The sequence below is a fragment of the Microcebus murinus genome, chromosome 20 (assembly GCF_040939455.1).
Source record: "Microcebus murinus isolate Inina chromosome 20, M.murinus_Inina_mat1.0, whole genome shotgun sequence".
NCBI classification, from domain to species: Eukaryota; Metazoa; Chordata; class Mammalia; order Primates; family Cheirogaleidae; genus Microcebus; species Microcebus murinus.
Genome location: NC_134123.1, coordinates 35,671,050 through 35,695,452, shown reverse-complemented (window position 1 = coordinate 35,695,452; position 24,403 = coordinate 35,671,050). Strand labels below are relative to the sequence as shown.

The 24,403-nt window shown below is 48.8% G+C and overlaps 1 protein-coding gene across 2 annotated transcripts in view; it reads right to left on the bottom strand.

Moving 5' to 3' along the window:
• Nucleotides 1-12,741, bottom strand: part of SPG7 (SPG7 matrix AAA peptidase subunit, paraplegin) — a 31,752-nt gene extending 19,011 nt beyond the window's left edge. The window contains exons 1-6 of one of the 2 annotated variants that reach the window (XM_012737255.3): nucleotides 12,512-12,741; nucleotides 10,380-10,482; nucleotides 8,056-8,145; nucleotides 3,141-3,382; nucleotides 1,558-1,697; nucleotides 170-272 (exon numbers count right to left, since the gene is read on the bottom strand). In XM_012737255.3, coding sequence (XP_012592709.3) covers nucleotides 170-272; nucleotides 1,558-1,697; nucleotides 3,141-3,382; nucleotides 8,056-8,145; nucleotides 10,380-10,482; nucleotides 12,512-12,697 — 864 coding nt within the window. In that variant the 5' untranslated portion in view covers nucleotides 12,698-12,741. Of the gene's footprint in view, nucleotides 1-169; nucleotides 273-1,557; nucleotides 1,698-3,140; nucleotides 3,383-8,055; nucleotides 8,146-10,379; nucleotides 10,483-12,266; nucleotides 12,354-12,511 lie in introns of those variants that run through there. The other variant, XM_075995897.1, reaches the window with a different exon arrangement.
• Between the last annotated feature and the right edge of the window lie 11,662 nt (nucleotides 12,742-24,403).

Below are 24,403 nucleotides of genomic sequence, written 5' to 3'. Positions count from 1 at the left end.
CCAATCGGAAGGAACCGTGAGCTGCCGCAGTGGGCTTCATGCTGGTCTTTGTGAGAGGTTAATCGTCACTATACACTTATTCTGGTTTATGGGAAAAGCTTTCAGCAAATGGAAACACAGAAAAGCCCCAAGACCGCACGCTCGGCAAGGTCTGATCCGTACGACTTACAAAAGCACTGAATCCGCCTTCCCTCCCCGTCATGCCGGCCAGACGGAAGACGTACCACAGGATGGCCAGACCCACTGCCGTCATCCCCAGGGCATAGAGCGCGCTACGAGAGAAACAGAGGCCGTCAGGGGCTCAGAAGTTGCGGCCTGACATACACACCTTACGAGGACAACCACTGACAAGGGTTCAAAGGTGAGGAGGAGGAACCCTAAGTCTGAGACTGATGTACAGAACAGAATGGTTGTGAAAATGGGTTCTCTCGTCCAGTTCTCACCAATCATCCTCCTCCATAAGGTTCCCGAGGGATCAGATTAAGTGTGCAACAGCTGAGGACACCCGTTTATCCTACCACCCTTGTGACAGTGACCAACAAGAGCAGGTTTCTGTATGTGCAGCATATTTTCAACAGCAGGCTATCAGCTTCAATTAGCACGGCAAATGAGCCTAGCGGCAGCAAAGCCCATCCCAGGACTTCAGCGCTCCGCATGAAGGAGGCTGCCCCGCACCTCCCTGTCCTGTCCATCATTTTCCCAAAACAAAATCGGAAGTGTGCCAAGCTTTCAGGACTCACTGGGTTGCAGAACTGAGAGGCACGTCACGGTAGTCACTGGCATTCTGCATCTTACCAGGTTACGAGTCGACAGCAAACCTCTCTCTGCATGGGGACCGGTCACTGCGGTGCCAGCAGAGCCGGGAAAGAGTTGTGGCGACTGTGCTCCCTCCTGAGGGCCTGCCGGGGTCTGTGGCCCTCACCCGACAGCCCCCCGGCACCTGTCTCCCTCAACACTGAAGCAAGAATGTCTGTTTCTACTCTTTCTGCTCTGCCTGTCTGCAGAAGACAGCAAGCCCGCGATGAGCCCGATTCAGAAATGCCAGACAGCTAAAGAAAGCGACTGAACAACTTGCAAGCAGTCAGCCTCCCCACCTGTGGGCTCAACCACACACAGACTGGAAATATTTGGGGAAAAAAATTAAATCTGTCCTGAACGTGTACAGATTTTTTTTGTCATCACTCCCTAAACAATTGATATAACAACTACTGACATTGTATGAGACACTATAAGTAATCTAGAAATAACTTAAAGTATATGGGAGGACGTTCTCAGGTTATATGCAAATGCCACATCTCACATCAGGGACCTGGGCTTGCTGGGGTATCGGCACCCTGGGGAGCTCCTGGAACCCTTCCTCCCCAACAATGAAGGGTGACTTCTCTCCCAAACTTCCCAGCACTGCACCCTTCATCCCTGCACTTGTTCAACCCTCCCACGAAGGACTCTAGCTAACTGTAGGCAAAGACAGTGTGAGACTTTCGTTTGCAATTTGCTTCTCACATCACAGGGCCAAGCCGTGTTTAGTTCAAGAGTCCACAAGAGCGACCAGCGTACTTCCCAAAGAATCCCGTGCGCTTGTAGGAAACCGGGATCCTGTCCTTGCCGTCGATGTTCAGCTCATCTTCAGCTGCCCGAAGCTTCTCTTCAAATTTGTCAATATTTGCGACCTGCATTCGGTACATCAAGGCCAGCCTCTGGGGCGGAAGCAGAGAGGACAGGGAGAGAGTGAGCAGGACAGGATGCCGACGCCACAGTGAACAGAGAGTGGGGCCTGCAACATGCTGAACAGACAGCCCTAGGGTTCTGAAGAGGATGCCATTCAGAAACTGAAGATGATCAACTTACAACTGTTCACCTTAAGATTTTTCAACTTCACAATGGTGCAAAATCCACATGCATTCAGTTCACTTCTTGTGAACTGAATGGGGCTACCTCTGGACAAGCCTACTACTAAAAGTTGAAAATAAACTTTTTTTTTTAATATGAAAGGGTGGGGTGTTGTGAGGAGGGGTGCTCAGTTACTTTGTTAGCTTTTGTTGAGACAGAGTCTCACTAGTGCAGTGGTGCACAGTAGCTCACCGCAACCTCCAATCCCTGGGCTTAAGCAATGCTCCTCCCTCAGCCTCCTGGGTAGCTGGGACTACAGGCATGCCAAAACACCGGCTGGGTTTTCTTTTTCCTTTCTTTTTGGTAGAGACAAAGTCTTGCTCTTGCTCAGGCTGGTCTAAACTCCTGAGCTCAAGCAATCCTCCCACCTCAGCCTCCCAGAGTGTTGGGATTATGGGCCTAAGCCACCACACCCGGCTGAATACAAACTTTTGACCTATGATATTTTCAACTCTCGATGGGTTTGTCAGGACATAACCCCATTTAAGTCAAGGGACACCTACACTTCCAAGTCTAAAAAATTCTCGTTTTCTCAAACACGTCTTGAGAAACAAAATTTCAATAGGTATACTTTCCAGTAGATACATTTTCCACTAACAGGAAAATTTTAAGAAAACAAAGATGGTGTGTGCATCTTAAACTCAGCACCCTGCCTCTGACGTGTGTTGTTGCGCAGAGCACAGCAGGAGCCGCAAACGCAACACCGACCCGACTGCAGCTCTGGACGGCGCACGGCACAGTCCAGTCCCGACTGAGGCCAGGAACAGACGCTCTCGCTCACGGCAGCGGGGGCGCACAAGAGCGGGTCTGTGTTTAACCACCGACTGCATCTGAAACTCGATGAACTGGGTTTCTTTATCCCAAGTCTGCACCCCTCACACCACTGGAGCATGTTGTCCTCCAAACACTTTGTGTCCCTAATTATGCTTTGCACGTTTGGCTCAGATTTCGGCACGGCCAGGGACGGCCACCAGCCCAAGGAGAGGACAAAGACAGACTTCCTGGGCTCTCTCTGAGGGCAGCTGGGAACTCCCCCAGGAGACAGGATTCTGGACATTTCATCCTGAAGGCAGCTGCTTTACCAGGTGAGATGTCCGTAGTTAAGCACATGCTTCCGGTTAAATAACCTAGCGGGCCACACACACATCTTGCTTTAAGACAACCGAACAGATGAGGGTGGGGCATGAAAGGAAAAGGAACGTGCGCGAGGTCCCTCCGCACGCCGTGCCCACGCCCGCGCCCCGACTCACAGGCCGCCCGAAGACCACGGCGCCGGGGTGCAGGTAGACCTCGACCACGTCGCTCTCGGGCACCACCTGCACCCGCTGCACCTCGCCTTTAGCCAGCATCTCGTTGACGAAGTCGTTCCAGGAGATGTTGCCCCCACTGGTGTTGAGCGCGTTCAGCAGGCTCATGATGACGGCAATGATGAACAGCGTGCGCAGCCGCTCGCGGTACATCTGGTCCTCGCGCTCCCTGCGCCTCCTCTCCTCTGAGCAGCCGGGAGCAAGTGGGGGAAGCAAACACACTGAGTGAGGCTTAGGCCACGGCCCAGGCCGGGCACCGACCTCAGACGTCCTCTCTTCAGGAAAGCTCGGCTTGGAAGGGGCTGCATCCTGTTTCCCCCAAGATCCAGCACTTTTGCCAATTGTTCCACAAGTCACTTGAGACAAACACTATTAAGGACAATGAATTAAGGTCACCAACCCTTCATTCACTGAGCTCACCTCAGAGAGGACGAGGAGTGGGTCCCGCCTAGATAACAGGAAACCGTTTTTAAATCAAAAAACTTCCTAGGGCTGAGGCTGAGGCAGGAGGATGGTGGGAGTTCAGGAGCTCGAGACCAGCCTGGGCTACACGGCGAGGACCTAGGTCCACGTGCCACTGCAGCCACACAGGCCACCCCCTCACTGTGCAGTGCGTGCTGACGAAAGTGACGGATTCAGCCACTGAAAATCTGAGTCGATAATAAATATCAACAGGACGTCTGCAGCACACATGTAAGTTATGATTTTAAACAGAGAATGACATGTAGACACCCTACCTCCTCCCCATGAAGTCTGTGACTTCCTCCCAAACCAGTTCCTTCAGGACATCCCTTCTGAGTTGCCCAAACACACCTCTGTCCTCTGCTCCATCTGCACTGTGGTCGTTCACATGGCGAATGTGACATTCCGGGGACCTTTTCTTCCTGACCCCTCTCATAGCCATCTGGGCTTCTTAAATACGCTTCGAGCTAATGGAGAACGCAGGTCACAACTTAAGTCTCTCCTGCCCGAGAGACAGGAGTGAGTAGTGTGCCCACTACCACAGCTCTGACACGGTGCAGTTGTCAGAGCTGCTCAGGAAGCGTGCTTGCCGCCCGAGCCACCACACCCTGCATCCGCCGCACGTGCTGCAAGTTGTGCCATCAGAATTCCTCTAAGGAAGGAACAATCGCCGCCTCAGTCAGTCACCTAAGGACAAACTGCCGATGCTACTGAACTTCAAGGAAGCAGCTACAGAAGCTGGCCCGGGTCTTCATGCTCGGAAATTCCTCCCGAAGGAATTAAGCCCAAAGGTGAGACCTGGGATGAACGGCTCCTGAGAACCCCAGCGCCGACGCTGGCGGAAGACAAGGAGGAGGAGGGCCTGCCCCACGAAGCATTCGTGCCACAGGGTAATGCCACCATCCTCCACGGAGGCTGGCTGATGATTGTCCACACTGCTCTTTCTCTGATTTTTTTATTATGAAATGACTATAGAGTCCCAGGTGGCCGTAAGAATTAAAACAGCGATTCCTTGCCAACATTGCCCAGCTGCTTCTAGCGGTGTCGTCTTGCAAAGCCACAGGCAACATCACACCCAGGATACCCACATGTTACCATCTGTCTTCCTCAGGTCGTCCCATGACACGTGGGTGTTCAGTTCATCTGAGTGTTCAGTTCTGTGTGATTTCATCACGGGTGTATGTTCAGTGTGCCCACTACCACAGTCTAGACACACAATAGCTCCGTTACAAGGCTCCCTCGTGCTGTCTCCGCCCCCTCACCTCCTAACCCCTGGCAACCACTAATCTGTCTTCCATCTCTGTAATTCTGTCTTTGGAGAATGTTTTATAAAAAATGAAAACCATACATGATGTAATCCGTCAGGACTGGCCTTTTTCACTGAGCATAATTCCCTCAAGATTCATCCAAGTTATTTCATGTGCGAGTAGCTCATTTCTTTTTTCTTATTTTTTTTTTTTTTTGTCTTCATTTAAAAAAATGGAATCGGAGCTCACTGCAGCCTTGAACTTTCTGGGCTCAAGCGATCCTCCTACTGGGACAACTGGCACCCGATGCCTTGCCCTACTAATTTTATTTTTCTTATCTTGTATAGAGACAGGGTCTCACTATGTTGCCCAGACTGGTCTTGAACTCCCAGACTCTAGTGATCCCCCGTCTCAGCCTCCCACAGTGTGCGATTACAGGCGTGAGCCACCGCACTCAGCTCAGTTATTCCTTTTCATCAGAGTGGTGTCCCAAGCAACTGCTTTCTGGGAAATCTCTACGTAGGCCCCCGGTAAGTGGCTGGCAGGGCTGTTTGCCAGCTACCTTCGGCATTGCTCTTTAGGAAAGAGCTGTCTTCATATGAGTGGACAGGATGGAGCTATGCACTTGGCAGTGAGGAAAGCCTGCTGGAGGCACGTCTAAGGACCAGCAATGTGCTGTGCTTGTTTTATGCAGTCAACAGGCCCCAAAACACACAGACTAACTCTACTCCCAATCACAGCAAAAAGACCAGGGGAATCCAGGGAAGGTTCTCACAAAAAAGACTCCCCTGGGCACCGTGGCACAGCCCTGTAATCCCAGCACCTGGTGAGGTAGAGGCAGGAGGATCGCTTGAGGCCACGAGTTTGAAACCAGCCTGAGCAACATAGTAAAGCATCATCCCTACAAATTTTTTTTAAAAATTAGCCAGGCGTGCTGACATGCACCTGTGGTCCCAGCTACCCAGGAGATCGAGACAGGAGGATTGCATGAATCCAAGAGTTTGAAGCTACAGGGAGCTATGATTTCATCACTGCACTCCAGCCTGGGCAACAGAGCAAGACCTTGTCAAGAAAGGAAGGAAGGAAAGAAAAGAAAAAGAAAGAGCAGAGAGGAGGGGAGGGGAGAAAAAAAAAAAGAGGAAAAAAAGGAAAGAAAGATTCTTTGAATAACTAAATAATTATCCTCCAATGCAAATTTAACAGACATGAGCGTTACCTATTTTTTCAAGACAGGCTACAGTGCAGCCCAAACAGAACATAGGACAATCACTCGAAAGCAGAGGACCCACACCCCAGCCATTCGAGGGCTCACCGGACACGAGCAGCTGCAGGACAGAGCGCCAGCCAAGGACAATGACAACTTGTTCCCATGTCATCCTGCACCACAGCACTCGCTAGTACAGCTGTGTCTAGAATGCAGTCCCATGAGTGTGTATTTGAGCATCGACGACATGCCAAGAATCATAAGGAGGAAGCTGCCGCAGCTTTTCCTTCCAGGAACCAGAATTATCAGGAGAACCGAGTATGTCCCTGCGTAACCACGACACAACATGCAAGGCAGAACAGACGCTGCTCAGGCCCGTCCGTCTTCTCCTTCACGCCAAACCATTCCTCCTTCCTTTACCATCCACCCTTGAACACAGGTCTGAACGGTGCGGGTCTGTCCACATACTCCAATGTTCTGCCTCTGCCACCTCTGAGAGAGCAAGACAAACCTCCCCTTCTGCTCCTGAGCCTACTCGACGTGAGGGAGACCTTTACGATGATCCACTTCAAGATAGGTAGTAAATATATTTACTCTTATGATTTTCTTTGAGATAGAGTCTCACTCTGTTGCCCAGGTTAGAGTGCCGTGGCGTCAGCCTTGCTCACAGCAACCTCAAACTCCTGGGCTCAAGATATCTTGCTGCCTCAGCCTCCCGAGTAGCTGGGATTACAGGCATGCACCACCAAGCCTGGCTAATTTTTTATATATATTTTAGTTGGCCAATGAATTTCTATTTATAGTAGAGACGGGGTCGTTCTTGCTCAGACTGGTTTCGAACTCCTGACCTTGAGTGATCCGCGTGCCTCGGCCTCCCAGAGTGCTGGGATTACAGGCATGAGCCACCACGCCCAGCCTAATTCTAGAGATTTAAGATCTGCAGGACATTCACAGATCTTAAGGTGAGGCAGCTGTGAAATGGGCTGGGGCTAAGGACCAACTGGCGCATGGCGGTCGTGCGCAGAGTGGGTGGTCACTGTCCACTCACTGTACCAGCATCCACCCTGGGGACTGCTTCCCAAGCCAGGAGGAAGTGGTAACATGGACCAGGTGTGCATGGGGCCAGGTGGGTTTAGCCAAGGAGTTCTGGTCCCTTCCTCCTCACCCCTAGAACTCTACGTCCAGAGCAGATCTGAGACTCACCCTTCCCATTCACAGGCACAGAAAGACTGCCTGCCTTCTGGCATTCCTAAACATAACACAGGGACCCACGGAAGCATTTCTAAAAGAACAGGCACAAACCACCCATAGTCGTTTAGAGTGGGAACAGGTATGATAGGGTTACTTAGGACAGGAGCTTGAGTTCTCCCTACTTCTCCCCCCCCCCCCCGGGGTTTTTTTGTTGAGACAAAGTGTCACTCGGGTTCCTGGGTAGAGTGCAGTGATTGTAAGTCACCACAAGCTCCAGGTCCTGGGCTGTGACCGATCCTACTGCCTCAGCCTCCCCGGTAACTGGGACTACAGGTGCATGCCACAATGCCTGGCTGGGTTTTCTGGTTTTGTGTTTGTTTTGTTTTGTCTTTTTTTTGTTTCTTGCCTCCAGAGACATGGTCTCACTGTGCTCAGGCTGGTGTCAAACTCCTGAACTGCAGCGATCCTCCCACCTCAGCTTCCCAGAAAGCTAGGATTACAGGCGTGAACCACCACGGCCGGCCACATTTTATTTTTCTTAAGAGACGGGATCTTGCTATATTGTCCAGGCTGGCCTTGAACTCCTGGGCTCCAGCAATCCTCCTGCCTCAGCCGCCTGAGCAGCTGGGATTACAGGCATGCGCCAGCACGCCCAGCTTCTCCTTACTGTTAAGACTGGTCTCGCCTTGCTGAGAGGAGAACACGTATGTGAAGACAACCCCAGACAGCTGCTATTTAGGAGCACCAAGCACACCTTCCTCCTCTTCAGGGGTCCTCCCCTTGGGTTTGTCATTGTCCTTACTCTTCTGCTTCCTCCTGGAGGTGTTAAAATAGTAAGTGCCACCTACAAAACAAAGGGAAAGGATTTGACAGTGAAGGTTTGTAAGTGCAGGGGAGACACGTAGGAGAACAGCATATTCTTAACTTACCAAAGTGAAACAGAAACCACCTGAAAACATACCTACATCAACAAGTGCATAAATTTGAGATAAAGCATTTCCTTCTATCATTCTGTGCATAGTATTTACTAACACAGAATAATAAACTATTTCAGCTTATAAATATTTTTGCTATTTAAATTAGGAAAGGAAGGGGGGCCGGGTGCAGTGGCTCACGCCTGTAATCCTAGCACTCTGGGAGGCCAAGGCGGGCAGATTGCTCGAGGTCAGGAGTTCAAACCCAGCCTGAGCAAGAGCAAGACCCCATGTCTACTATAAAATAGAAAGAAATTAATTGGCCAAATAATATATATAGAAAAAATTAGCTGGGCATTGTGGCGCATGCCTGTAGTCCTAGCTACTTGGGAGGCTGAGGCAGAAGGATCGCTTGAGCCCAGGAGTCTGAGGTTGCTGTAAGCTAGGCTGATGCCATGGCACTCTAGCCTGGGCAACAAAGCAAGACTGTCTCAAAAAAATAAAATTAAAATAAAATAAATAAATAAACAAATGGCACATGTGGCAGCAGCCCAGGTGCCACCATCACCAAGCCAGACTGATGTGACACTCCTCACACAAAAGGTTTTGTCTTAGCCAAAGTCTACACAAATCAGCCGGGTGTGGTGGTGCTCGCCTGCAGTCCCAGCTAGTCAGGAGGCTAAGGAAGGAGGATTACTTGCGCTCAGGAGTTAGAGACCAGTCTGGGCAACCCGGCAAGACTCCATTTCTAAAAATGTAAATAAATAAAATAAAATAATAAAACAACAAAATCCAAGCACATCAGCATTTAAAAATGGGGGCAAAGTCTCACAACCACGTGTTGAACTATAACTGTCTTCACAAAGACATTAACAGAATCACCAATGAAACCCCTCTGTTGCCACCGGAACACACGGTCAGGTGTTCCAGAAGGCGGAGGCATGAGCCGTTTCAGAGCCACTGGCAAGACGAGTGGTTTCACGTGAGACAGCACATGGGCAAGATGCTAACTCACCTCCAACGGGCAGGCACAGCCAGTGCTTTCTCTACCCACCTGTGGGCACCAAGCTCATTAATGTAAACTAGCAGGACTGTAGAAATGTAAAATGGCACTTTTTCCCTATTTCTATTGGATAAATGGGGGAGGGAAATTACAGGTGTAAATCCTGAAGATCTTTTAACCTAAGGTCAAGAGAGATGGAAAAATTTCATCATATTTCATTAAATGGTACAACTCTATTGAACAGCCAGTTATTTATAGGTCTTTTGTGGTTTTTTTTGAGATAGAGTCTCGCTTTGTTGCACAGGCTAGAGTGAGTACCGTGGCATCAGCCTAGCTCACAGCAACCTCAAACTCCTGGGCTCGAGCAATCCTACTGCCTCAGCCTCCCAAATGGCTGGGACTACAGGCATGTGCCATGGCCTAGGGTATTTTTATTTAATAGTTACTTTCTGGATAGAAAATTCCTTTTTTTTGGAGCCAGAGTCTCACTCTTTTGCCCAGACTGGAGTGCAGTAGCATGATCATAGCTCATACCGTCCTCAAACTCCTGGCCTCAAGCCAACCTCCCACTTCAGCCTCCCAAGTAGCTGGGACTACAGGTGTGTGCCAACATACCTGGTTAATTTTTCTATTTTTAATAGAGATGGGGTCTCCATCTTGCTCAGGCTGGTCTCAAACTCCCGACCTCAAACAATTCTCCTGCCTCAGCCTCCCAAAGTGCTAGGATTACAGGCGTAAGCCACCGCACTCAGCCTGGATATGAAACATTTGAAGCCATTTCTTACTAAACATTCTAGGAGCTGGCTAGATACCATGAAAATCTCCCTTCAAGCAGCCCAATTATTGCTATACCCCAAAACTGGCAGGGGGAAAATAAAGGACAACTCAAACCAAAATAAGCAAAAATAACCTGTTCAGACCTTAGACAACTTCCTTTCTGTAAACTTCCTATCAGATTACCCAAGGACTGTGGGTCTTATTAAGGCTCCTAATAAATAGAAGCCCAAAATATTATTTCTTAGTGATTTTTCTTAGCAGTTTTTCTGTCAGTGTCACCTAACATTATCCTAATTTATATACCCACAAATGCCACAGGCTTTGCTTGTCAGATAAAGAAAACAACTTCTGCCTTATTACTCCAGTCTTTCCATAGATACATACCTAAAAGTTGCCAAAGTATGACTGGATTCCGAACTAGATGCTGTTTCAATAACAATCCACGGATCCCTTTAAAGGTAGGGGTTAGCAGTCGTAAACGCAAGCTCTGGAATAAAAAAACCCAATACTGAAGGTCACGCCAACATCACAGTGCAACAAAGCAATGCAGACTAAAAATCCTTTTTAAAAGCTGTATTTATCTGTCACATTTACATTTCCCTGAAATGTGAATAGTCTGAGCATTACTTCAAAGTTTTAAGGTAATATCAAAATGTCAAAAGCAAATGGGCGCGTCAAACAAATGCAATGCATGGGCAGCCACCCTTGGCCCGTCCTGCAGCAGGAAGGGAGCAGCTTGACAAAGGCTGCAGTGCGCCAGGCGCAGTGGCTCACACCTGTAATCCTAGCACTCTGGGAGGCCGAAGTGGGCAGATCGCTTGAGCTCAGGAGTTCAAGACCAGCCTGAGCAAGAGCAAGACCCCATCTCTACTAAACGTAGAAAAAAATCAGCTGGACAACTAAAAATATATAGGAAAAAAAAGTTAGCCGGGCATGATGGCACAGGCCTGTAGTACCAGCTACTCAGAAGGCTGAGGCAGGATTGCTTGAGCCCAGGAGTTTGAGGTTGCTGTGAGCTAGGCTGACGCCACAGCACTCACTCTAACCTGGGCAACAAAGTGAGACTCTGTCTCCCAAAAGAAAAAAAAAAGAAAGAAGAAAGATCAATGACCCAATTTAATTTTTTCTATCTCTGTGTTGTTATTTTCATTTTATTTGAGAGTCTTTTTCATTATGTTGACCAGGCTGGTCTCAAACTCACAGCCTCAAGTGATCTTCCCACCTCAGCCTCCAGAGTAGCTGGGATTACAGGTGCAAGACACTTCGCCCTGCTATGCGGTCATTTTCTAAACTTTTAAAAAAATTTTTTGCCTAGCTCATCCCCGCTCTGCTGTTGCTATGGAGAAAAGGAATGCCTTGCTCAGTGCTCTTTGCTAAGGACTACATTACATGTAATTTCCTGTTAACCACAGAACGAAAATCCCTACTCTATACAACTTATTGCCCCATTTAATTAATATGACTAGTATTAATCTTGACTCAGTGATGACCAGAAAAGTCATATAAGGGAGGGCCACAGCGTGGACTGGGCCCAATAAATGGGTAAATCAGTGTGTCAGATAAAGCAAAAAACTGTCATTCTTCAAAATCAACCACAAAAACTGTTTAAACCTAGGTTACTTCAGTTTATTAATGTTACAGCCACTAGTAATATAATCTGCTTAAATTTAACAAGTATGTATGAATGGCCTTCACTTTGACAGAATAAGCACAAAGTTAGACTAAAGAAAATAAATTCTTTTCCTTCTTAATAACTACAACTAAAAAAATTTTTTTTAAGTGTAATAAATCTATAGTTCCCCTCAGATGCAGGAAGGGTGACCATTAGTCTAGAATACAGGATTATAATTTAAACCACCCTCACAAGTTATGGTAAAATACAATAAGAATAAATTACAAGATAAAAGGTGAGAGCTGGGAGAAGACAATCAGCAAAAAAGCCTAAGGATTTAGAGTCTTTTTGTTTTCAGGATGGGAAGCTAACCTTAGCAGGGCCTAGAACACGCCTTCCCACAGGAGGTGCTCAATGCACTTTTATCAATGACTGGTTAAGCTACATTACAAAAAGTTACATGCAGCTACACGGCATTTTGCTCACACAAAAACTTTAAGCAATAACCAAGGATTATTTGGAAGGCGCTGGCTGGACTTTATCGTGAAGGAACTGACGGATAACAGACAGTTGTAAGTGAATGCTCTGCTAGAAACTGGTGAAACTCTTACTGGATTGGACTTTAAAATGCCAAGGAGACAGAAAACACCCCCACACACCATAAGGCCTGGCGGAGTCCACACTGAGGCCCACGCAGACCCAGGCCCACCTTTCCGGCCCGCCTGACACAACCCAACTTTCCTCCGGCAGCGACGTCCAGAAGGACGCAGAGGAAGCCCGCAGGAGCCGAGAGCCCGGGCGGAAAGGCGCAGACGCCCACACCGGGCCGGGCGGAAAGGCCAAAAGCGCCGCGACCCTCAGCCTCTCCGCAGCCGGCAAGTGGGGCGGGAAGCCCAGGGGTTACCTGTAACGCTCGGCCTCCAGCCCCAGCGAGGCCCACCGGAGGCCTGGGGACCCAGTGCGGCCACCTCCTCCCGGCCCCAGCGCAGAGGCCGGGGCTCCAGCCCGAGCCTGGGCCCCACAGCCGCCCCCGGCCTGGGCCTGGCCCCGGGCCCTGGCGCAGGGCGCGCAGCAGCAGCGCGACCGCCATGTTAGCGCGGAAAGCGCGCCTGCGCGAGCCGCGGCCTCCTCGCGGCGCCTGCGCAGCCGTGGTGGGTGGGGCTTCCTGGGGCGCCTGCGCAGCCGAGGCTTCCAGGGCTTCCGTGGTGCGCAGCTGCCTGGCGCCGGGTCCGACTCCCCTTACCCAGCCGTTTCCGCACCCCCACATCTGTGAGGAGGTCGTGGGTCCTCTGGATGCTTTCGACGCCTCCGTCTTATTCGGGCCTGGCGGATGCATAAAAGGCGGATGTGGCGGGTGGTTTGAGGGTCTTGAGTATCCAGCTCCCCCAGTCTCGAGGCCCCCCACTCCCGAGACCCCTAACTGCCTGGTCCCCCACTCCTGAGGCCTTCCACCCACTGCCCGGTCCCCTCACTCCAGTGGCCCCCCACTTCCTGGCCCCCCACTGCCCAGCCACCACTTCAGAGGCCCCCCACTGCCCAGCCCCCTCACTCCAGTGGGCCCCTCACTGCCCGGCCCCCAACTCCTCCCACTGCCCGGCCCCCAACTCCCCCCACTGCCCGGCCCTCAACTCCCCCCACTGCCCGGCTCCCAACTCCCCCCACTGCCCGGCCCCCAACTCCCCCCACTGCCCGGCCCTCAACTCCCCCCACTGCCCGGCTCCCAACTCCCCCCACTGCCCGGCCCCCACTCCAGAGGCCCCCACTGCCCGGTCCCCTCCAGAGGTCCTCCACTGCCCCCCCACTCCCGAGGGTCCCCACACTGCCCAGGCCCCCCCACTCTTAAGACACCCCCCCACTGTCCTGGGCCTGTTCTCCTGTCCTCGTCCCCTGGATTGGCGGGATCTAGTTCCCTCCGTCCCCGGACCCAGTGTTCTGTCTCACAGGAGAGAGGCCTAGTGGCTTGGGGGGGGGGGAAAAATGTTCCAACCACAGCAGGAAGGGCAGATGAGGAAGGCCTTTTTGAAAGGAAGGTGACTAAACACTTCATGGCTCAGGCGGGGATCTGTAATATTCTTCTTAAGGTCTTTGATTTCCTATAGATAGGTATCCCTCAGACTAGTTCAGCTCATTTTCTCAAGCGGGCGAGTTTACTCATTTCTGGAAGTCGCTCTCAGCCAGGTGCCGAAGCCTGGGTCCTGCAGTTCAGTCCGGGGACCCAGGAGGTGCAAGCCTGTGCGCTGCCCATGACACCAGAGCCGCGAGGAGGAAGGCCCAGGCAGTGTCACTCTGTGTCCTGCAAGGCCAGTCCACCCACTGCCAGAGCAGGGTGGGGCTGGGGGGCCTCCTCTGTGCCCTTCTCTGCCCTAAGCTTTCTCACCTTCTTTGCCTGCCTGTCGGTTGCTTGCTTGGCTTTGTGACAGCCCAGAGCTGAAAAGTTTGTTGAACAGAAAAAGCAAAGACCAGCCAAAGCCAGTGGATTGCTCAAGGTCAGGAGTTCAAAACCAGCCTGAGCGAGACCCTGTCTCTACTAAAAAAAAAATTGAAAGAAACTAATTGACCAACTAAAAATATATATACAAAAAATTAGCTGGGCATGGTGGCTCATGCCTGTAGTCCTAGCTACTTAGGAGGCTGAGGCAGGAGGATCGCTTGAGCCCAGGAGTTTGAGGTTGCTGTGAGCTAAGCCAACGCCATGGCACTCACCCTACCTAGCCTGGGCAACAAAGTGAGACTCTGTCTCAAAAAAAAAAAAAGCAAAGACCAGGCTGGGTGCGGTGGCTCATGCCTGTAATCCTAGCACTCTGAGAGGCCTAGGTGGGCGGATTGCTCAAGGTCAGGAGTTTGAAACCAGCCTGAGCAAGAGTGAGACCCCATCTCTACTATAAATAGAAATTAATTGGACAACTAATATATATAGAAAAAATTAGCCAGGCATGGTGGCACATGCCTGTAGTCCCAGCTACTTGGGAGGCTGAGGCAGCAGGATTGCTTGAGCCCAGGAGTTTGAGGTTGCTGTGAGCTAGGCTGATGCCATGGCACTCACTCTAACCTGAGCAACAAAGTGAGACTCTGTTTCAAAAAAAAAAAAGCAAAGACCAGCCACATATATTACAGAGGTAGGCTATGTAGGCTGATGTGTTTGTTGGTGGCTCTGGCTTGCAATCCTAGCACTTTGGGAGGCTGAGGCAGGAGGTTGCTTGAGGCCAGAAGTCCGAGATCAGCCAGAGCAACACAGTGAGACCTCGTCTCTATAAAAAGAGTATAAAATAAAATAATACTTGTAACAATAAGAACATTACCGAGTGCTAACTAGTGCCTGGCTCCACATCAAAGACTCATTTAATAGTCACAGCTCTGTGAAGTAGATACTTGTAATATCTCTGTTTTACAGATAAGGAAACATGCAGAAAAATTAAAATAACCTGCCCAAGATCAAGCTAAGAAGGGATGTTTCAGAGCTGGTCTGACTGGTTTCTAGGCCTGCAGCCTCCACCATCATGCCTTGCAGACTAGGCCACAAACAAAATGTGTTGCCTGGTATATACCCTCCCTCTCCGTCAGCCCCAAAAGCATTCCTGATCACTGGCCCTCAGCTCTCCGTAGCCTGGGTGCTTTTTGCTTTTGCAGAGGTGTTTGTGGTTGAGGAGCCTGTTCTGTTGGTTTGGGAAGGAGCAGCCAGTTCAGGGCTGTCACTGTCCCAGCTGAACTGCTTTTCCTCCTGTCTGTCCTGTCGTCTGCCTTAGTGAATCCATTCTCCCTGTTTCCTCTGCCACTCTTTCGCCTTTCCCTCCCTTCGAAGACACCAGGACCGGTCAGATGGTCCCGCCCACTTCTGCCTTCCAGCTCCCTGTGTGCAGCCCACACCACCCCAGCCTTGTCCCCTGACCGTAACCAAAAGTCTGGAAAGGTTTCTTGTGCCTCAGGACACAGACAAGCCCCCACCTTCGTGCCTTGTACTTTCAGAGGATTTGTGGCTGGAAGCCTCTAACGAATTTGAGTTTGTGTAGGAAGAGCTGCTATCCTATTAATATTGTCTGAAGTAAAACTGAGGTTGCAGTCTAGCCTGTTTCCTGGCGATTCAGTCAGAAGCAGTGCAGGGTGTTGGCAAGGGGGCAGCCTCTGGGAAAAGGACGCTGTGTTCTGTGCTCCTCAGCCCATGACCTTGAGCAAGTTAGTAACTTCTCAAAACCTCAATTTTCCCATCAGTAAAATGGGGATAATAATTATCTGCAAGGCGAGGCTAATATAAACCTTGGTTTTCCCACAGGGTTGTTAAAAAGATAAAACGCAATAAACATACGTGAAAGCAACTTACCATCCAGGAAGCCCTTCACATCCAACAGGAACTAGTCATTACTAGGATGTCATGAGACATGAGGGGCTGGGAAAACTCATTTATTTAACAACTGTGCTTTGAAGGCTAGCTGTGTCCCAAGCCCTGCAGATGACAGGCAAACTGTGGGCTTCAGTCCTGAGGTAGAGGCAGAGGCTTGAGTAGCCTTGGGCAACAAGGATCTCCTGTTGGAGATCTCCTCCAGGATCCGAGGCTTCCATGTTCCAGACCCAAGAAGGGAAGGGGCTGTGGGAGAGCTGGCACCCTGGACCTCCCTTTGCTGCAGACCCCACTTCACAGCAGTCCATCAGCTGCCAGACGTCAGCTTCACTTCCCTCTTGGGTGTTTCCTTCACTCTCTGACTTCACTCTCTCTGTACTTCTGTTTACTCGTGACACTTCCTCATTACTCTTCCCCAGCTCTCTGCCCTCTGCATACACCAGGATGTTTGGGCAGTTTGACATGACTTCCCTTACCCGCCTGTTCTTCAGTGTGCTAGAGGGGCAATCTTGCGGTCAGGACACGCCTAGGTCTCCAGGGGGCTTCCCTGACCCTAGGTCTCCAGGGGGCTTCCCTGACCCCAGGTGCCTTCAGCCGGGGCCCCTTCACCACAGAGGCCTCTGGGTGTCTGGGGCGGCTCTTTCAGCCTGGGCTGTGAGAAGCAGAGAGGAATAGAGTGAGTGGGTCCGTTGTCCCCACTCCCTCCCTGAGCTCAGGTGGAAGAGCCCCCCGGGCCCTGTGCCTTCCTCCCTGTGTCTGCCCAGGGGCTTCAGGCAGCTGCTTTCAGAATCTCAGTTACCTTGTCTGTAAAGTAGTTATAATACTTTAGCATTCTGGAGACAGAAGTTGACCTTTGGGGTCCTTTTTGGTTTTACGATCCAGGCTTCCTTATTAATATCTGAACAAAACTAGCACTCTGGGAGGCCAAGGCGGGTGGATCGTTGGAGCTCAGGAGTTCAAGACCAGCCTGAGCAAGAGCAAGACCCTGTCTCTACCAAAAATAGAAAAATATCAGCCAGGTGTGGTGGTACACACCTGTAGTCCCAGCTACTCAGGAGGCTGAGGCAGGAGGATCTATTGATCCTCCTGGGAGTTGGAGGTTGCTGTGAGCTAGGCTGATGCCACTGTACTCTAGTCTGGGCAACAGAGTGAACTCTGTCTCGAAAAAAGAAAAAACAATCTGAGCAAATAATTATGCATTTACTTTTTCCCAAATTTGGCAGCAACTAAACTTCTAAACTCTTTTTTTCATTTTTATTTATTTATTTTCCCCAGCTCCACACTGAAAGAATAAACTTTTTTTTTTTTGAGACAGAGTCTCACTCTGTTGCCCAGGCTAGAGCCATGGCATCAGCCTACCTCACAGCAACCTCAAACTTCTCTTCTCAAGCAATCCTTCTGGCTCAGCCTCTCTAGTAGCTGAGACTACAGGCGTGTACCACCATGCCCAGCTAACTGTTTCTATATATTTTTAGTTGGCCAATTAATTTGTTTCTATTTTTAGTGGAAATGGGGTCTTGTTCTTGCTCAGGCTGGTTTCGAACTCCTGACTTTTAGTGATCGGCCCGCCTTGACCTCCCATTTATATTTTTAGTTGGCCAGTTAATTTCTTTCTTCTTCTTCTTCTTTTTTTTTTTTTTTCCTTGAGACAGAGTCTTGCTTTGCTGCCCAGGCTAGAGTGAGTACCATGGCGTCAGCCTAGCTCATAGCAACCTCAAACTCCTGGGCTCAAGCAATCCTCCTGCCTCAGGCTCCCAAGTAGCTGGAACTACAGGCATATGCCACCATGTCTGGCTGATTTTTTCTATATGTATATTAGTTGGCCAATTAATTTCTTTCTATTCTTAGTAGAGACAGGGTCTGGCTCTTGCTCAGGCTGGTTTTGAACTCCTGACCTTGAGTGATCCTCCGCATCAGCCTCCTAGAGCGCTAGGATTACAGGCGTGAGCCACTAAACTCTTTTTTTTAAACATGGTTGCTTTGATTCCATCCTCTACAGTGGAAAAAATAAAAATAAATAAACATGGTTGCTTTCACAGTTGCCCTGGTCTTTGAAGTTCTATGACTGCTGCACAGTTGACCACTGCACCTGTAATGGTCCTGCAGGAGCTACGTCACACAGGCTGACAACCAGACACCTGTCTAATAGTAGGGTGTCTTCTGTAAAATGTGCTGCCTTATGGAATGTTTGGGTAAATGCATTTGTCTCAGTGAATTTTTTTGCAAATTTTGTTTCTGAGCTAAAGATCTTTCTTAGGAAACAGTTTATTCTCAAATCACTTGTTAACTGGGTTTTTTTTTTCCGTCACATATAGAAGATTTTGTAATCGCAGATTTTTTCTTAGGAAGAAGAGAAATTCTTAATGCAATTACTAGGAATGGAAAAAAAAAAAGAAGAGAAAATTCATTTCTACTAGCAAAAAACCTATACAGGAATTTAAGCATGATTAAATGACCATGTGTTCCTCAACGTGTTTTTATTTTATTTTTTATTTTTATTTTTTGAGACTGAGTCTTGCTTAATTGCCCAGGCTAGAGTGAGTGCCGTGGCGTAAGCCTTGTTCACAGCAACCTCAAACTCCTGGGCTCAAGCCATCCTCCTGCCTCAGCCTCCCCAGTAGCTGGGACTACAGGCATGCGCCACCATGCCCAGCTAATTTTTTTCTATATATATCAGATGGCCAATTAATTTCTTTCTATTTATAGTAGAGACGGGTCTCTCTCTTGCTCAGGGTGGTTTTGAACTCCTGACCTCGAGCGATCCGCCCGCCTTGGCCTCCCAGAGTGCTGGGATTATAGGCATGAGCCACCGCGCCCGGCCTCAACGTGTTTTTAGACTGTTGGGTGTGGGATTTTGGACAGATGTTCAGGAAGGACCTCGAAGGAGCAAGTCTGTGGCCTCTCCACACAATGTTAACTCCCATCCACAACGTGTACCAAATTCATCACTTTGCCAAGTTAAAACAACAAATATTTGTTATTTCGCACAGTTTCTGAGGGTCATGAATCTGGGAGTGGCTGGCCTGGGTGTTTTGGTCTCTCCTAAGGTTACGGTGGAGTAGACAGCCAGAGTGGGGTCATCTGGAGCTTGACCCCGTGCAGGGGGATCTGCTTCCAGGGTGGCGCACCCACACCACTGCCACCAGCGGCCTCGGTTCCTCAACGCGTGGACTGTCCTCAGGGCCTCACATGACCCAGCAGCCGCCTTGCCCAGAGCCAGTGACCAGAGAGAAGGCGTCTGAGCCTTGTCCCCCCAGGGTTGCCTGGAGCATACTTTGGGCGGCTCGGATGCAATTCCTTCCCTCTCCCAGTTTTTTTGTTTGTTTTTTCTTAAAGACCCTGGATTCTGCAGTTGCCAGGGTCAGCAGCCTTGGGCAAGGGAGAAGAACCCAGCTCCTCAGTGATGCTGCTGAGCCACTGACTCAACCCAGCCCTGAAGCCCCACCTGGATCTTGTTCCGTAGATAACAGATACCTTTACTTAAGTTTGGGCAGAGATATGTCTCCAAGCATACTGACAGTGTCACTGATGCTTTAAGTATTTACTCAACTATTATTTATTTATTTTTTTTTTTGAGACAGAGTCTCACTTTGTTGCCTAGGCTAGAGTGAGTGCGGTGGCAGCAGCCTAGCTCACAGCAACCTCAAACTCCTGGGCTCAAGCAATCTTGCTGCCTCAGCCTCCCGAGTAGTTGGGACTACAGGCATGCACCACGATGCCCGGCTAATTTTATATATATATATTAGTTGGCCAATAAATTTATTTCTATTTATAGTAGAGACGGGGTCTCGCTCTTGCTCAGGCTGGTTTCGAACTCCTGACCTGGAGCAATCCGCCTGCCTTGGCCTTCCAGAGTGCTAGGATTATAGGCGTGAGCCACCGCGCCCGGCCTCAACTACTATTTTTTAATATAAGACATGTCATATTTGGAACATTACTTGTTAAATTTCCTGGAAATGTTATTAAGAGCATCGTTCCCCCCCCCACCCCCTAAAGGTATCTGTGAGTTTTATACATTTAAAAAGGGAGTTGTCCGGGTGCGGTGGTTCACGCCTGTAATCCTAGCTCTCTGGGAGGCCTAGGCCGGTGGATTGCTCAAGGTCAGGAGTTCAAAAACAGCCTGAGCAAGAGTGAGACCCTGTCTCTACTGTAAAAATAGAAAGAAATTAATTGGCCAACTAATATATATAGAAAAAATGAGCCGGGCATGGTGGCGCATGCCTGTAGTCCCAGCCACTCGGGAAGCTGAGGCAGGAGGATTGCTTTGAGCCCAGGAGATTGACGTTGCTGTGAGCTAGGCTGATGCCACGGCACTCACTCTAGCCTGGGCAACAAAGTGAGACTCTGTCTCAAAAAAAAAAAACAAAAAAACAATGGAGCTTGTCATACTACACCCACGATTATACCTGGGAGCCCCTGTCCGGCTGAGACATCCTGACCCACCCAGGGAGGATTTAAGGAATTTGTTTGAAATCTAGACTGAATTCAACATTATTGTAAACTTCTGCACTGAACATCTTTTTTTTTTTTTTATCGACAGAGTCTCACTTTGTTGCCCAGGCTAGAGTGAGTGCCGTGGCGTCAGCCTAGCTCACAGCAACCTCAAACTCCTGGGCTCAAAGCAATCCTCCTGCCTAGCCTCCCGAGTAGCTGGGACTACAGGCATGCGCCACCATGCCCAGCTGATTTTTTTTCTATATATATTAGTTGGTCAATTAATTTCTTTCTATTTATAGTAGAGATGGGGTCTCGCTCTTGCTCATGCTGGTTTTAAACTCCTGACCTGGAGCAATCTGCCCGCCTTGGCCTCCCAGAGAGCTAGGATTACAGGCATGAGGCACCGTGCCCTGGCCTGCACTGAAAATCTTGTGAGATTACATGTTGTCACTATTCGCAGAATGGTGCCAGCCAGAGAATGGCCGTCAGGGTGACTTTCATGGCCTAACTCAACTGTACTCTGGAGGGATGACTTGCAGGGGTTGGGGAGGGTAGAGCCTCTGAGGCTGGTAAATCTCTGGCTGCTTTGCAAAGCCAAGGGGAGGCTGGAGCAGGCATTTTGTCCGGTCCTGGACAGGGCCACCCACAGGGGCATCCGGCACTGCACACACCAGCTACAAACAAACGCTCAAGACAGCCCTTTGAGCCCGTACTATATGGTCTGTGAAGGTGTTCAAGGTATCCTTGTCAGTTTTGTCACTGCTGTTGCCATAGCACACAGAACTCTGTCTAGCACACAGTAGGCACTCAAACGTTTGCTGAATGAATACACAATCCATCTACCCAGGTACGTAAGCGCCTGTTTCCTGCAGGCCGAGTTTAGTTATGTGCAACACATCAGGCAGTACTGTGACAGCCTTCCTAGGAAAAGTCTCAGGAAGACTTCCCAGTCAGATTAGAGGTACGCAATTTGTGATGTGTTGATTAAAGAAAAGAACATATCATATTTTTAGACTTTAAAATGATACTAAAACTGATAGGGATACAGTTTTGTCTAATTAGGCAAGAAAAAAAAAAGGCATCCAAATTGGAAAGGAAGCAGTAAAATTATCTCTGTTGACAGGTGATGTGCAATTTTTTTTTAAAGTCTGACTTTTTACTTTTAAAATAAATTTTATTGGCCGGGCGCGGTGGCTCATGTCTGTAATCCTAGCACTTTGGGAGGCTGAGGCAGCAGGATGGATTGAGGTCAGGATTTAGGACCAGCCTGAGCAGGAGCAAGACACTGTTTCTACAAAAAAATAGAAAAATTAGCTGGACATGGTGGCATGCACCTGTAGTCCCAGCTACTCAGGAGGCTGAGGGAAGAGGCTCGCTTCAGTCCAGGAGTTTGAGGTTGCTGTGAGCTAGGCTGACACCATGGCACTTGAGCCCAGGCGACAGAGTGAGATTCTGTCTCAAAAATAAATAAATAAAATTTTATTGTGTATATTTGATGTTTATAACATGTTATGGGATACATGGAGATAGTAAATGGTTACTATAGTGAAGCAGATTAATGTATCTATCATCTCACAAAAATATGAGATGATATGATCTTTTATGTAGAAAGCAGACGATATAAACTTGTATGTACAAAACCCTAAAGATTCCACAAAGATACTGTCAGAACTAACAAGTGAGTTCAGCAAAGTAGCAGGATACAAAGTGAACACATAAAAATCAGATGCATACCATACACTACCGTGAAAAGGAAACCACAAACACAATTCTATTCAGTCAGCTGACATTTATTAAGACATCACTACTGCCTAAAGTGATCTATAGATTTGATGCAATCCTTATCAAAACCCCAGTGACGGTTTTTTGTAGAAATAGAAAAACCCACCCTAAAATTCATATGGAGTATCATGGGACCCCCCAAATAGCCAAAGCGTTCTTGACAAGGAAGAATGAAGCAGGAGGACTCACATTTCCTAATTTCAGAACTTACTACAAAGCGACAGTCATCCAAGCAGTGTGGCCCTGGCATAAGGGCAGATGTGTAGACCAATGGAACAAAAGTGAGAGCCCAGAAATAAGCCCTCACATAAATGGTCCGGTGATTTGGCAAGGATGCCAACACTACTGACCAGGCAAAGGACAGCCTCTTCAGCAAACAGTGCTGGGAAAACTGGATGTCCATGTACAAACTATCTGTTTATTCATATCTACCAAGGCAAACTATCTGTTTATTCATATCTACCTTCATAGAGCTGGGTGGGCTTGGTCAGTGGCCCATGCCTGTAAATGTATTTATTTATTTTTGAGTTACAGTCTCGCTTTGTTGCCCAGGCTAGAGTGAGTGCTGTGGCATCAGCCTAGCTCACAGCAACCTCAAACTCCTGGGCTCAAGCAATCCTGCTGCCTCAGCCTTCCAAGTAGCTGGGACTACAGGCATGTGTCACCATGCCCTGCTAATTTTTGATTTCTATATATATTAGTTGTCCAATTAATTTCTTTGTATTTACAGTAGAGATGGGGTCTCACTCTTGCTCAGGCTGGTTTCGAACTCCTGACCTCGAGCAATCCGCCCGCCTTGGCCTCCCAGAGTGCTAGGATTATAGGCATGAGCCACCGCACCCGGCCACCATACCTGTAAATTTAGTACTTTGGGAGGCCAAGGTAGGAAGATTGCTTGAAGCCAGGAGTTCCAGTATGTGGTGTGGGAAGATCACACTTGTGAATACCCCTACACTCCGGCCTGGGAAACAAAGTGATATCCTGTCTCTTAAAAGACAAGACAAGAAAATTCCCTAGAGAGCGTATTTGATTGGTTTCGGTCAATGTTTTTTGAATGAATTTTCCCTAATATAAGTACTATAAGGTTGTGGTCCCCAACTGCTGGGCAGATTGGTACCAGTCTGTGGCCTGTTAGGAACCAGGCCACACAGCAGGAGGTGAGTGGAAAAATTGTCTTTCATGAAACCAGTCCCTGGTATCAAAATGGTTGGGGACTGCTGCTGTAAGAGACCAAAACACAAAATACCAATTCCTAGTTCCCTCCCATTTAGACTTATTCAACAGGTAAGCATGGGGTTCAGGATTCTGAATTCTTTTTTGTTTGTTTGTTTTTTGAGACAGAGTCTCACTTTGTTGCCCAGGTTAGAGTGAGTGCCATGGCGTCAGCCTACCTCACAGCAACCTCAAACTCCCGGGCTCAAGTAATCTTTCTGCCTCAGGCTCCCGAGTAGCTGGGACTACAGGCATGCGCCACCATGCCTGGCTAATTTTTCCTATATATATTACTTGGCCAATTAATTTCTTTTTATTTATAGCAGAGATGGGGTCTTGCTCTCAGGCTGTTTTCGAACTCCTGACCTTGAGCAATCTGCCGGCCTCGGCCTCCCAGAGTGCTAGGATTACACACGTGAGCCACTGCACCCGGCTGGGATTCTGAATTCTATCAATTTTTACAGATAATTGTTACAACGAGACAAATATGGGAGCCCTTGGATTATCTTTTCATGAATGCTTGTTGGCCCACGGGTTGGCTGTTTTTTCAGGTGTTCAATCTTCATCCAATGAGGTTACTGGTTGTGTGAAGGAAAAACAAAATCTGGTTGCCTGGAGGAGTCTGAAAGTCCAGTTATAGCATAACCAATATTTCCACAAAGCTCCCCATAACTGTTCTACAGGTTTCACATCCTCTTTATTCAATCTTCCTGATGAGCCTATGAAATAGGTGCTACTTCTTGTTCCCATTTTGTACCCATAAGGAACTTCTGTACCCATAAGGAACAGGGTTTGAGAGATAAAGTATCCAGGGTGACAGTCATTGGTGAGGCTGGGATTTGAATAGGGCCAGTTTGACAACAGAAAGTCCTCCCTACCGGATCGCATGCTGACTAAAAAGCCCATCTTTCCGACCCCATCCTCTCTGGAATTTGCAATTGGATGATTTCATAATTTGAGCCCTGTGAGTATTTTGCTTACCAGTTGTCTTACGGCCTAGTAAAATAAAGAACTGAAAAAAAAAATTAAAGG